Source organism: Miniopterus natalensis, chromosome 17 (genome assembly GCF_054644295.1).
Source record: "Miniopterus natalensis isolate mMinNat1 chromosome 17, mMinNat1.hap1, whole genome shotgun sequence".
NCBI classification, from domain to species: Eukaryota; Metazoa; Chordata; class Mammalia; order Chiroptera; family Miniopteridae; genus Miniopterus; species Miniopterus natalensis.
In genome coordinates, this window is record NC_142097.1 from 36,285,759 (window position 1) to 36,300,948 (window position 15,190).

The 15,190-nt window shown below is 38.2% G+C and overlaps 1 protein-coding gene across 6 annotated transcripts in view; it reads left to right on the forward strand.

Moving 5' to 3' along the window:
• TANC2 (tetratricopeptide repeat, ankyrin repeat and coiled-coil containing 2) overlaps positions 1 to 15,190 on the forward strand; it is a 205,023-nt gene that overhangs the window by 140,174 nt on the left and 49,659 nt on the right. For all 6 annotated transcript variants that reach the window (XM_087826279.1, XM_087826280.1, XM_087826281.1 and 3 more), the window contains 2 exons: positions 1,731 to 1,897; positions 5,427 to 6,034. In XM_087826279.1, coding sequence (XP_087682405.1) covers positions 1,731 to 1,897; positions 5,427 to 6,034 — 775 coding nt within the window. The remainder of the gene's footprint in view (positions 1 to 1,730; positions 1,898 to 5,426; positions 6,035 to 15,190) is intronic.

The window sequence follows — 15,190 nt, forward strand, 5'->3', positions numbered from 1 at the left end:
CAGGAGGAGGGTTTATAACATTTGTCAGTTTCCATTGTGTAAATAAATATTCCCACCTTGCCAGTTTTAGGCTACCAGCTCTTAAAAGTATTGCAGTGGGTCTCCTGAACCAGTCAGGATGGCTCCCATCCACCACTGGGTGGGGGCCAGGTGATGGTGGTCAGAAACAAGAAATAGGTCTAGTATATCTGCCCAGCAGAATGCAAGGAGAAAATTCCTCTGTGGAAATTAAAGACACAGTTACACTTAAGAGCTCCAGGGTCCTCAAAATCAAGAACATAAGAGCCCCCAGTTGTGCTGGTAAATCCCAATTAGTGCCAAGCAACTCCTTTCTCTGCCTTAATTCTTTGGACTCATGAAAGGAATAATGTGCTTTCTCAGCACTCCCTCATACAGAATGCTGTTTCATACAGAATGCTGTCTCACATAGAATGCTGTCTCATATAGGGTAATCACTGTTAATAGTGAGAGCTGGAATCTTAGTTCATGTCTCTTCCTAAAAAGTTACCAGGTGATAACCAGGCAAAAACTCTTTATAACTTGAAAACTGCCTTACAGAGCTTAGGATATTGAAATTAAATTCCTTTATGTAAAGCTTATACTTTAGGGGGGAAATATAAAGTCGTATTAATCATGCAAAATGTAAAACCAAAATATGTAGACTTTCAGTTGGTCTTGACTCTTTAAAGGCTAACAGAGACACTCTTGTACACAAGTTCATAGAGCTTTCCTTTTATCCCCAGCTTCATCTCTTTCCTCCTCAGATAGAACCTATTTCCCACTTCAGGCATACAATGACTTCTCCCTTCCCCCTGCCTTCCTCCCTTTGGAATCTGTAAGGTCCTGCTAGCTGGTAACGTTTACTTACTACTCAACTCATTTGTGCTAAAATGTTCCTTCAACCTGGGGATTTTTTAATCTCTTAATTGTTCAATGTAGTTTAAAAATCAGTAAGCATTTAATGAGAGTAGAAGCCTGCAATCTTGCCAAACCTTCTACAGCCTAGCCCTAAAGATAAACTGATTTTGTTAATTTAGGATAGAATAGAGTTTAGGAGGGAACTGGACACAAACATGGCAGACTTCATGTGACTTCTCCTCCCCTGGGAAGATGATGCAAGGGTCTAGCCCCACTAAAGCTGTTTTAGGGATAGTCTGGGAACTACTAGTTCTGTAAGAGCTTGTGATCCAACCTGCCTAGTTAAAATCTGTCTCTTGGTTGGGATTCCTTTTCTTTGTTCCCCCATCCCTTCACACTGCGCATTCATATTTAGTCCTGCATACTGCTTTGGACTTGAAATTAAACCTTATTTTTTTAATTCCCAAAGGAACATGTGATTCTGTTCTCTTTAATGAAACCATCAGAAAAAATATCAACACATTCTTTTCAGCTTTTTCAAGTATAAGAGAAAAATGAATTACCATGTGCAGATTCTCATAAATGCAATGCTCAGACTGTCTCACATCTGATAACATGGGGGAAATTATAATGATGATACATACGTTTTAGACATATGTGACAAAAGCTTTCACACTTGATGAAAACAAAATGAATTCACTAAATGAATTATTCTATGTCTTTATAATAAATTATGTACCCTGAGTACTTAGTAAACAAATGAAGGACCCTTTCTAATATTTTTTTTCCAAACAGATAAGTAATTAAAGACCCAAAAAGAACTCACTTATCCACTTGGTAATTATTAAGTAATTTGTTTCTTTCTGCCTCAGAGAGAAAAATTCCAGATGAAGATTTCATCATCTTAATTGATGGATTAAATGAAGCAGAATTTCACAAACCGGATTATGGGGATACAATTGTATCATTTCTGAGTAAAATGATTGGAAAATTTCCTTCCTGGCTCAAACTAATTGTAACAGTTAGGACCAGTTTACAGGTATGTGTTTGCTTTTGGAACATAAATTATTTCCCTTAGAGAGTACTTAAACTGAAAAAGTTCTAGGTCCTTGTTCCTTTAGTGATGAGTTTTACTAAACCTCTACCATGTCCTAGAGCTGTAGGAAGAATAATTCCCCAAGCACGTATTTTGAGAGTAAGAGATTTGATCTAGAGAGAGCATTCTCTGTATATGACTCTCTTAGCTCAGATTCCCATTCCTATTGCTCTGGATAAGTTTTGATAAAATGTCCTTCAAAATAGCAAGAAAAGAAAGTGTCCATTTTTCTAGACATTGTCCTGAGGACAAACAGTAATGCAAATAGAGTTCCCAACTCTAATTTACTGTTTGACTTTTGTTTTATATTTTTAATCATTTGATGCCATACTAAAGTTGGTCCAATCTACAGTCTAGAGTCAGATTTTCTAGTTCCTCCTCTGCTGCTACTTGAACAACTTTCCTGTAGCATGATAGTGGACTTCTGTGTGCCTTCCTCTAAGAAATATTGACAGTGTTAAGGTTTGAGATTAAATTTACTACAACTGGGAGATAAGATTTCTTTTTAATTACCTCCCCTGCTCACTCACTGATCACTTAATGGCCCAGACGAAGGACTAGGAATGTGGAAACTGAGCCTATAAAGACATACAGTCTAAGGATAACTGACCCCACCTTCGCTGCCATTCTCACTGTAGCTGAGTTGGTATTTCCCATTCTTTATATATCCACACTTGGTTTGGAACATGATTTCTCAACCTTTTTTCCCCTAACAAGCTATCTTTTTGATGAACATTAAAATATTTAAATGAACATTAAAATCTCATATATTATATACCTATCCCACTATAGCAGGTCCTCGAGTAATGTCATTTCATTCAGTATTGTTTTGCTATAACACTGATGAGATGCCATGGGAATTTAATTCTTGTTTGTATCAATTAGCCTGTGGTAAAATTGGTTTTGTTATATATTGTTTCACTTAAAGTGGCAGAACCTATTGACAAAGTTAAGTGAGGACTTACCGTATTTTGATGCAACCCCCTCATAACAATTGCTAATGTACAGAAAGTAATCTTAGCTTCCCTCCTTTTCCCCCTCCCAGGCACTTAGTATCATTCCTATATACTAACCAATTAGCTTTACTGTCCTCTTTGATCAAAAACTATACTTATAATCCTTGCTACCACCTTGCAGATGTTTGTTATTAATCTCAAAGTCATTTGAAGGGTGTGGATGAATCAACATCCACAAAAATGATGTAACCTACCATCGTCAGTCAGTAGCTTGATTGTTAAAGATGAAGGGTGAATAAAAGAAACTTCCAGGCACATAGTCTCTGCCTGATTTTACTAAATGTATGCTTAAAAGATGTTAGCCTCATTTATACTTTTACATAATGCCATGTGTAATCTCAAAAAACATTTTAAGTATGACTTGGTAGAGCAGATGACTTTAATCTTTCAGCTATGCCAAAGAGCAGGAAAAGTATTAAACATATTAATCTACAAAGTCTAAATTTCAGGGTCTTAATAGACTTTCCAGATACTTCATTCACTTTAAGCAAGAATTTTTAAAAATTATTTTCTTTCAGCTCTGACAGTGAAATAATTTATAGGTGTTAAAAAATGAGTCCTCATATTGATCATTCATTCTTTCCACAAACATTTCTTAAGTTCTTCAGATGTGTCAGGCACTTTTTTGTAGCTAAGGATACAGCAATGAACAAGACAATTTTCCTGCCCTTTATGAAGATAAAGTTTATATTCTAGTGAGGAACACAAACAATAAATAAGTAAAAAATTAAACATACATATATTAAAGTTATAGGTAGTGTTAGTGCTGTGAAGACAGATAAAATAGGTTGAAGGGATAAATGGGGCAATAGTTATTTTAGATAGGGAGGATGGGAACGACCTTGCCAAGGATCCTTGTAAAGTGAGGAGACCTGACTTATCTTTTTAAAAGATTTTTTTGGGTGCTGGCTGTGTAGATAATAGGGGATCAAGAATGGAAGCAGAAATACAGGTGAAAGGTGATGGCCGAGACACTGTGAAGTGGTCATATTTGAATAAAGTCTTAAAGGAGAATGGGAAGGACTTGATGATGTGAGCAAGAGAGAGAAGATTCAAGGTGAATCATGGGGTTTCAGTGAGCAACTGGGTAAATGCTGGAAAGCAGAAAGATCACAGATTCCTCCTACGGTTTTTGCGTAGGGTTGGTGGTAATACCACTTATTGACATGGGAAGGTTTTGTGGAGGAGGGAAAAATTCAGCAGTTCTGGAAAATTCAGCAGTTCAGTTTGGTCACATTAGGTTTGTCTATGAAGCATCCAAATATAAATGTTTAGTAGACAGAGATAAAAGATGAGAGCTCAGGGGAGATGACTAAGCTGGAAACAAAGTTAGGCATTATCTGCATAGATATGATATTTAGAACTACAGAACCAAATTAACCGTTCTAGGGAAGGAGTGGCTAGATAAAAGAATGAAGACCTGAGCCTGGGTGGACTGAGAAATGAAAGAGCAGCCAGCAAAAAAGCCTGGGTGGGAGTAGACAGTGTGCTAAGAGGAAAACTAGGGGAGCATGCTGTGGTAGCAAGCTGCAGAAGTGACTCAAGGAGAAAGGTGTGATCCCCTGGTAAAATACTGCTGCTGAGAGGCTGAGAAAGATGAGAACTACAACTTGATTATTGGGTTTGGCAAGGTGATGATTATTGATAACCTTTACAAAACCATTTCAGTGAAGTGATGGTGCTGAAACCTGATTGCAACAAATGGAGGAAAGAATGGGAAGGGAAGAATTAGGTACAGTACATAGAGAAAACTTTTATGTGAAATTTTACTAAAAAATGGGAGCAGAGGTATAGGACTGTTGCTGGAGGGAGGAATTATAGGGTCATTTGTGTGATCCAGTAGAGGAGAAGAAATTGATGGCAGGGAAGAGAGTGGATACTCACAGAAGCAAAGTGTTTCAGCAGATGAGAAAAGATGGAGTCCAGAGCATAAGAGTCACCACAAATCCCTGTCAACATAATGTCCAAGCTGATCACCAAGGTACCAAGCTTTCCACTATTAGAAGTATTCCTTTGGGCTAAGGCACCTTCAAAAGGTCTACATTAAAATGCATCATTTTATTCTGAGGGTTAGAAAGCCACATTTTTATATGGCATTCTTTGAGTCCTTGTGCATTTCTCTTTGACATTATACCATGGTTTACACTGAGAAAAATTACCAAAAAAATTGTATGGCACTCAGTTTTTCTATTTACTTAGGGATGTCACTTAGAATATTGACCATCCCTAAAGAATCCTTTATGAAGAACCATAAAAAATTATCTTAAGTCTCAATATTAGGAAGAGTATTCCTCCTGTGCAACTAATTTGTTTTAATCTATGCATATTAATACTTAATTATGTTTTCTTTAGCCACTCAGAAGGTCAGAATAAATTTTTGGACCCCATAGTTTATCATAAGAGTTAGGGGAAACTGAAGGTCTTTCTGTCTATCTCTCTCTCTCCATCTGTTTTAGGAAATTACCAAGCTGCTGCCTTTCCATAGGATTTTTTTGGATCGACTAGAAGAGAATGAAGCCATAGACCAGGACCTGCAGGCTTACATCCTGCACCGGATACACAGCAGCTCAGAGATCCAGAATAACATTTCACTTAATGGCAAAATGGACAATACTACATTTGGCAAACTCAGTTCTCATCTCAAGACCCTCAGTCAAGGGTCCTATCTATACCTGAAACTCACATTTGACCTCATAGAGAAAGGCTATCTAGTATTAAAGAGCTCTAGCTACAAAGTAGTTCCTGTTTCACTCTCTGAGGTTTATTTGCTCCAGTGCAATATGAAGTTCCCAACCCAGTCTTCCTTTGACCGGGTGATGCCTCTCCTGAATGTGGCAGTGGCCTCTCTCCACCCACTGACTGATGAACATATCTTCCAGGCCATCAATGCTGGTAGCATTGAAGGCACTCTAGAATGGGAGGACTTTCAGCAGAGAATGGAGAACCTCTCCATGTTTCTAATCAAGCGCAGAGACATGACTCGTATGTTTGTACATCCTTCTTTTCGAGAATGGCTTATCTGGAGAGAAGAAGGAGAGAAAACCAAATTTCTCTGTGATCCCAGGTAAGCCATAGATTTGTAATAAGCAATTCTGAGCCTATTTTGTATTTACTGCATGGAGCCATGGGTATTGAAAGCAATGAGAAGTGTTCTCCATTGAACATTTCACATAAAGGAAATATCTCTGCTTCTTCTCAAGACAAGACTATAGTGAGATTAACTAATTTATTTCCTCACAGTGTTATTTCTTTGTGATTCAAAATCTGCATAGATATGTAGAATGCTCTCATACATTCCTGTATTTTCCTAAATAATTTTCTCTGGTCATAGTGGTGATCCCAGGCTGTAATTAATTTAGCCATTTAACAGACTTCCGCAGTGTTCTTCAGATGTGAAGAAAGAATTGATATATTATTTACCTCTTTGACTTAGAACAGAATCATTTTAAAATTGCGGTTGCCCTTTTAAAAGCCATACCATTGTTAAAATCACCAATGACTAACCCCATTAAAGCCCAGCCAGTGCTGAGAGTTACATTGGAAAATGGAATCTTAAATCTCATAGCTGAAAAAGACTGGTGACCAACTGAAGAGGTCATTTGGTCTAGCCACTTTACCTTTAGATAAATAAGGTGTCATTATTCCCATTTTACTATAAAGGCCTTAAGGTTCTGAATCACTTGCCCAACATCATCAAGGTACTAGGTGGGAGAAAGGAGGAGAGACTAGAAGAGGGATGGCAAATATATGGTATGTACCACCACTCCCCTGTCCTTCGTCCATGGCAGACAGCACTGCTTTACCCCAGCACTCTCTCCTGGTGAGCTTTACCCTGACTTAAGAATCTTTCTTGGCTCAACAAACCAGACTAAATATGAAACTGTTTCCCATTCTCTTGAGTAGAATCTAGATCTCTAGCATTCTAGGGGTGTATTCTTTCTACTCTACCACATTTCCTTTTTAAATGAATTATTCCTTTAATAAAGTTGGTGTTTACAAAAGCAGGTCTGTTCCTGATTTCCTGGAAACAAGACACCAGCAACATAGGTGGCAAATGCAGAGCTTATTCTGGCTCAAAAAGAAGATAGGCCAAATTTGACTGCTCCTCGCACTGTGACTCATCAGAGAGACTAAACCTCTCTGACCGTGCTGAGGTTTTATTACTCTCCTGGCATGTTCTTCACCCGTCCTTATTAGAGACAACTGTGCTTGTGGGCATGCTGCTCAGCCTACTTCAGGCTGATTCATTAGAAAATTAGTTCCAGATTCTGATGACTATATCAAGCCAGGAGGAAGACTTCCTGGTATTTTCCCTCAGAGGGAAACTTAAACTAGTGGAAAGAACATGAACTTTTGAGTCTGATTACCTGCATAGAAATCTACTTCTTCTAGGAACTGTGACCTTTGGAAAGTTACATGTTTCTGAGACAGTTTTCTTATCTACATAAAGGGGATAATTCCTAAAGTTGTTGAGAATCAAATGAGGTCATGGAATAAGTATAATGCTTAGAATAGTACATAGTACATACAGAATATTTAGGAAATGTTTTTTTTCCTTCCCTCTCTTTGCAGTGGTGAACCCTGAGGTTCACCTTAACCCAGTCCTGTGGCTAATTGGATAGGTGGCAACAGTCTTCTGCTATTAGCATTTTGGGGCACAAGATTTAAACAAACAAGCAAAACCTGAATTTGAGTCCCTTCTGTGAATTGTATGTCATTCCCAAGAGGATTTTATGATAAACCCCACTAGTACTGCTACCGATGCTTAACACATAGAATTGCCAACCACATATTTAAGAAAAAGGGACCAATATAGAATTGCCAATAAACATTTTGAGATCAGTTTCCAGAGAAACTTTGCTAGCTGATCTGTTCTTTCATCCTGAAACATCTCAGAGGATCGAAAGCCAAGGTTCATGGTAGCTGGATTACCACTGAATTAACAGTATCCTTACAACAAATGAAACCCTCAGGGGCTCCCAAAGGAGAAAATGTGGTATTTATGAGCTATATCATGGCTTTACAGTCTTACCTTCTCAACATTGTCTATTAACTAGGAGCATTTCAGCAACAGGCTGATACACCAAGACAAGAAGAGCAAACACTTCTAACTTCAAACACTGTGTACAGGCACACCTCAGAGATATTGCAGGTTCAGTTACAGACCACCACAGTAAAATAAGTCATAGTCTTTCTGTTTGTGGAGGGTCTTGCCTTCAATTTGTTAAAAAATGCAGCATCAGTGGAGCTCAATAGCATGAATCACAATAAAACGAGGTGTACCTGTAGTCTGTTCTGGTGATTGAATAACACTCAGGGCTGCCGAGGGATCATCATATATCACTTAATGGCAGAGAATAAAATAGTGGGACCAAGAGTTATCATAAAAGCTTCCTTACATTTCATTTCAGTTGGAATTCAGTCTTCTACCCAGCACTGTCTGGCACCAGCTTTGTTACTAAAGTATTGATCTCAGAGCTTGAGGCCCCCTGGGTCAATGAGATGGAAATTCACTAAAAATTTAATGCTATTGGCAAAGCCCAAGGTGGCCTTTCAAAGAAACTGGCTGTAATTGCTTTCCATTTCAGGCGAGTCTGATTAGTAGGGCTCTCTCCAAGCAAGATTTGTCTTTGTGGCCTTCAGCCTCTACTTCCTGTACATCTTTTTCCCTTTTGTTCTCTACTTTCTCTCCAGTTTCTCTCTAGAGCATCTAATGTATCTCAGAAGACCAGGGGAGACCAACTCAGTGCCTCTGAAATCACACTAGGTAGGCCAGTGCCTAATGTACATATTTCTTTGTAAGGAGAGCTTTCAGAAGCAAGGGAACATCTCTGTCTCTTCCAGTCCATTTTCCTGGACTTTCAACACTTACTTATTCACCCTGAATTTGTTGACCTTATTAGGGCATTAGACACAGATGAGAATATTCTACTGAAGCCAATAGTTGATCTTCATCAGAAATAGGCCACCCAGGGATATATTTCTGCTATGCTGAAGTCAGTAATCTGAGGATGGTGCTGGAAAGAGGAAATAGCAGAGCCAGAGGTCAGTGCTGCAGTTGAGACAGAGTTTTCTTCATTTTAAGTACCAGACTTCCTATTGTCCCAGAATCAGGGCAGAGAATTGACACCCCAGAGAGAATGAGCTAATGTTGAATAGACATATAACTGTCACAGAGAGATAAGTTATAGATGTATTTTCTTGGCTTGTCTTTGTATGTGTGTGCGTTTATCAAACTGGACACAAAGTATCACTCAAAAAACTTGTATTACATCAAAACTTGTAAGATTTGAGATTTGCATTCCACATAAAAGTATGTCCCTTAAAGCCCCCACAAACCTGAGACCTAACCATATTATTCTGCTTTTTTATTTCCCACTATTCATTTCTGTCATACTCTGAAATTAATCTGTCCTATAATTTTATTCCCTCAGGCACTGAGATATCAGATTAACTCACTAATCTAATAAACTAATCTCTGCTGTTATGCTAATAAGAGGGAGGTAGAAACCCCATTTGAAGCAACTTATGCATTTTAAGTAAGTCTTTTGAGAGAAGTCACCAGCCTGTTACCTAACCTATTAATGACTTTGCTAGTTGAAATTTCAGACTGATAGAGTAGATAACTGGGGACCTCCAGCCTAGTGGTACTGTCTAGTTTTTAAAGCCTTGTGATGCTGCTTAATATTTCTCTATAGCTTTAGACCATCCCTGAATGAATTCCCACTCTATTTTTGTTTCCTTTCCTCACCATCTCTATTTCTTTAGTATTTAGTTTCTCCTTCCCTAGGAACAGCTTGCAGATCAACATATGTATAAATGGGAATATATGTAAGATTTTAATACAGAAATTAGAAGACTCAGCTGCCTTATTTTTAACTGTTTGAATAAAACACAAAGCTTGTTGTGAGCTTTTTGTAATGAGTGCTGAGCTGATACAACGTGAGATTGTTATTTGGATGCCTAATTGATGTTGTCCTTATTTCCTCAAACTAAGAGAAGAAAATGTTATGGTGAGTGAAAAAGGGGAAAGGCTACAAAAATCCTATTTATACATATGAGGATAGTTGAGTACTAACTTGATTCTTTGTGAACAGAGTTGATACAATAAACGGTCTATTGAGATTTTTTTCTAATTATTTTGGCCATGTTCGTGAATTACCCGTTGGAGACCTGATGCTCCAAATCCATGCCACAAAGCAGAGTGTCAGAGAAGAGTTTGTCTTCCTATAAAGGAAAACTCCCTCTCTGCCAGGGACCTGTACAGCCTGGCTCCTTGTAGAATACGTGGATCTGAAATGACCACACAATGGTGAATTGCAAGGTTGTGGTGATTTTGTTTGTTTGGTTTTTTTTAATCCAAACATGAGCCTCCAGGACGGACGACATTTAACCTTACCATTGAAGCCACAAGCCCTCAAGTTGGGAGATGGGTTCTGGTTTCTAAAAGCATTAGGAAAGAATACAGCAAATGGATGGATCATGGGAAGAAAAATAGGGCTCCTGAAACTAAATCAGCCTTTAGGAGGTTTGGAAGAGTTAAAGCAAAAAGAAGGGAGGTATAGCAAACATCTTTTACTAGCACTTGACCACTAGTAGATGATCTTAACCTGCCTGAAAATATTAACGGTCTAATCTATGCTCAAGGTTTAGATCTGCTTCACTTCTAATTCTTTTCTACCGCTAAGGGGAAATCATTCTTCTGATGTCATGATTTGGATGTGTGATTTCCAGCAGAGATTTCATTAATCTGTCATGTTATTGGGGATTTGTCTAATTTATCAATAAATGTTTTTTCTTATTAAGTTTCTAACTCCCTATTGACATCAAGAGTAAATTTGAGACTCAAATTTGAAGTATTAGTCTAGTGACCATAGTTGTGGTTTTATGATATAATAAAGCAAGGGGAAAATTACATAAAATATAATGTGTATCTTGGAGTGTGTCCAGTTTGCCAATGCATGAGTGTTCTTCTACTTTATAAATTTCTCTCTCAGCATAAATCATGCGACCCACATCTATTAGTCAAATAGGCAAACTGTTCCCATCTTTAAAACTCTCATACCTTTGAAGATGGGCAGCAGTAACATTTTTTTCCTTTTTCAATCCAAAATTAAAGTTGGAAAAAGCTGGTAATCAGAATTCTTCCCCAACACATTTAAAACTGAGAACTGCTTGCTTATTCTTACTGTCATAGAAACTTGTGAAGTTTGCTAAGTTAATAAGTATACAGAGAAATAATTCTGCTTATAAGATGGAGAGAGAGCATCATTTTATGACTTGGCAGGCATGCAAGAGTCAACTAATGAAAACACAGAAAGGACTCTTACTCTCCTATATTAGTTAATTTTGCTACAAGAAAGTAATAGTGTTTATATGTTTAAAAATTTATATATGAATTATATGGATATGAATATAGATATATATGTATACAGTCTGGAACAAAAGTAGCTTTACAATTGTATGTGAAACAGTTTATTCTTGTAGTATTATTAATTATTGTATTATTTTCCATGCAAACAACTGTAAACCTACTTTTGCCCCACCCTGTATGTATGTGTGTGTGTGTATAGCAAATACTGGTTAAAACAACTTCACCTAAAAATCTAAAAACGAGGAGAGGTAGAGTAGATGGTTAAGGGAAATTTGGGGTACAGTAGCCCCCCCTTATCCACGTGGGATATGTTCCAAGACACACACCCCCAGTGGATGCTTGAAACTGTGGGTAGTACCAAACCCTATACATACTATGTTTTTTCCTATACATACACACCTATGATAAATTTTAACTTATAAATTAGGCAAAGTAAGAGATTAACAACTGTAATAAAATAGAACAATTATAGCAATATACTCTAATAAGAATTATGTGAATGTGGGGTGTGTGTGTCTGTGTCTGATAAACAATCTGATAGCAGAGGACTGCTACTAAGTGACTAAAAAGCAGGTAGTGTATACAGCCTGGATAAGATGGACCATGGAATTATTCATGTTAAGCGGGATAGAGCTAGACGGCATGAGATCTCATCATACTACTCAGAACAGCATGCAATTTAAAACTTATGAATTGTTTATTTCTGGAATTTTCCATTTAATATTTTCAGAATGATTACACATAACTCAAACCATGGAAAGTAAAAACCCTGGGTAAGGAGGGACTACTGTACTGAAAGTTACATAGGAAATAGAGGCTAATTTGTCCTGATCGTGAGTCTCTGAGGCAACACTGACTGAATGAAAAGATGGGAACCCCACAGGCTTTCCTAGGTTGTCAAACTAAGATTAATGGCACAGCAATCAGGAGTTATCGCCAGCTTAGTGGGATATGACAGCACACTGTCTTTTTTGTAAGTAGAGCAACTTACTCTGCTGTCTCTACATACTTTCAAAAGCAGATCTCCACATTTGGTAAAATCAACTCTAATAGTCTTCTATTCTCTCCACCATAAGAACCCACAGCTGTGAGACATGTATTCACTGTAGCATATCTAGTTTGTTCTACCACCCAAATTTTACTTTTAAGTATTCATTATTTCCATCTCTACTTACCACACCCTAGGCTCTCATGGGACTACTTTAGCCTCCTAATTGGTCTTTCCTTCAATCCATTTCACCAGCAGCCAAAGTGATTTTTAAAAACAAAATCAGACTCTGTAAACGCCTCCTGAAATCCTTCAGTGGTTTCTTGTTGTGATTAGAATAAAATCAAAGACTTTTTAAAGCCCTGTATTACAAAGATAGCTTCTGCCTGCCTCTCTAAATTAAGCTTGTTCATTGTCTCTCTTGTGCACAATTTCCTGGTCATAATTGGTCATCTGCCAGTTCCTAGGACTTGCTAAGCTCCTTCCCACCTCTAGGCTTTTGCACTTAACAATTCCTTCCATCTGGAGCTCACTTTCCCTCGCTCATCCCATGGCAAGACCTCTCACGTTTCCTTCAGATCTCAGCTTAAGTGCCACCTCCTTAGACTTCCACTTGTCACCTTACCTAAGTAATTTCTCCTCATCTTCTTTATCATAGCAACCTTTTTACTTTCTAACACTTATCATAATCTATTATTAATTTACTATATGTGAATACTCCTTTCTTGTTTACTTTCACCTCTAGAATGTCAGTGAGCTCAAGCGAGGACAAGAATGTTTTCTGTCATGCTCACTTTGGTCTTCCTAATGATTAATAGAGTGCCTGGCACACAGTGAGCACTCAGTAAATATTTTTTTAATGATGAATGAATTAGTGAACAAAAGAATGGTAAGTGGTACTAATTTTAAGCTTGCAACTGAAAATATTTGTGAAACTTCTCACAGTTCAAAATACAATGTCTTTTGTTCACCCTGTGACCATGTGTGAGGAGTAAGCAAAGATGAGTGCTTCAGCAAGCATTCAATGGACATTCATTATGTAATATATTCAAGGTTTTGTGTTAAGCACTGCAGGGGATACAAATATGAATAAGATACATCTGTCTACCAAGACTTATAGCTTAGTGGTTTTAACAGACACGTTTATAACTAGCTATAATTCAAGGCAGAGTGCTGTACCAGTGGTATAAACAAAGAGCTAAGGAACATGGAGGAAGAAGAAAGAAGTGATCAATCTTCTTGTGCCTACTGTTAATGGTTCAAACTGTGACAGTTCAGTGGAATCATAGCTCTTCTGCCTCACAAAACCCTGCCAACTGCTAAAGACTCCATTGTCAGAGGAGAGGTGTCCATTTTTCTATAGCCAATGGGGCATTAACAAAACAGAAGGGCAATAGGGAGCCATGAGGCAAAGGGAGAAAGCAGTAAATCACTCCAAAGTCTTTGTTTAAAAAGAAAGAATGCTCTTCTGCTTATTCTACAAAGGTAGATCTTGGGCATACTCTGCTTACAGTCTGCTGCTGCATATAGTTTACTTTCATCGGGCTCTTTCACTTCCACATTGAATAAGAAACAGTGAGACAAGCTGACTAGAAACGTATTTTGTATTCAGTTGCCATGCAAAAGCCATGAGAAGAACATGCCAAAGCAGCTCCTGACTGATAAGCTAAGGAGGAAGGAAAGAATTTTTGCAAAGATGTGTGGGTGTCCTTTGCTGAGAATTGATAGCAACAGCAGAGTGTAAGGCAGCAGTTACCAAAGTTTAACTGCAGGCAGAATTTTTAACATGAAAGTGAAGGAGATCAGGGTTGTCAATCTGTTCTTAATATTTGAATCATAGTCACATTTATTTCACTGTTGAACAATGGCAACAGAGATGCCTGCAAACTCAAGGCTGAATTGGGTAGTGAATTGGAATGTGGATCTAGAAGTCCTCGTGTTGCTCTTCCTGGAACCCATCTGCTTAGCGTTTATTCATTCATGAAACATTTATCAAACTTCCACACCAAGGGCTGTGCTGTACACTAGAGAAATTTAGGGGAATAAGACACCCCGGCATTAAAGCCTTTGCCCTCTAAAGGGAAGTCAGGCACAGAGCAGCCAACAGTGGTGCCATGGAGAAGGTGCCCTAGGAACCTAGACAGAGAGGAAATACTTGACAGAAGAGGTGACATTTGAGTTCAGCCTTGAAGGGATATATCAGCTGATTCTATTAAGCAGCATTGGAGTGGGAGAGCACTGTAGATTAAAAAAGGGTAATGTAGGAACAAAAGCAAGTGCAAAGATACTAAGTGCCTTCGGGGAATTGAGAGAAGCTGTGATTAGAGATTAAGAAACATGGTCAGAAAGAATGATAGAAGTGTCACTAGGAAAAAAGCCTTGAATACCATGTGTAAGGCCTTACAGTTTATTCTGTAGATGAGGAGTCTTTATATCTTTGAGGAGGAAGAGGAGGAGGAGGTGACAGATCAGATAACTCTGATGATGTGAAAAATAGCTCTGACAGTGTGGAGGATAGGTTGAAGGAGAGGAGAGACTGCAGGGATACTGGTTACAAAGTTTATAGCAAGTGTAGGTGAGAATGCCAAGACCTATAATGCAAGGATAGAGAGCAGGGTATGTATGGAAGAGAGATTTTGGAGATACTCAAAAACGCTTGATCTTTTATGTGTGTGTGGAAGGTTAGGGTGGAGGGATCAAAAGTGGCTTCAACACTTTCCTTGAATGCCAGAAGATAGTGAAGCTAGTGACCAGCATAGAGCATTCTGAATGGAGGAGGGGTTCTGGCATGAGCCAAGGCAGGAGGGAGAACCGGCTGTGGGGAAAAGGTGAGTCCTTATTTGGACATGTTTATAATG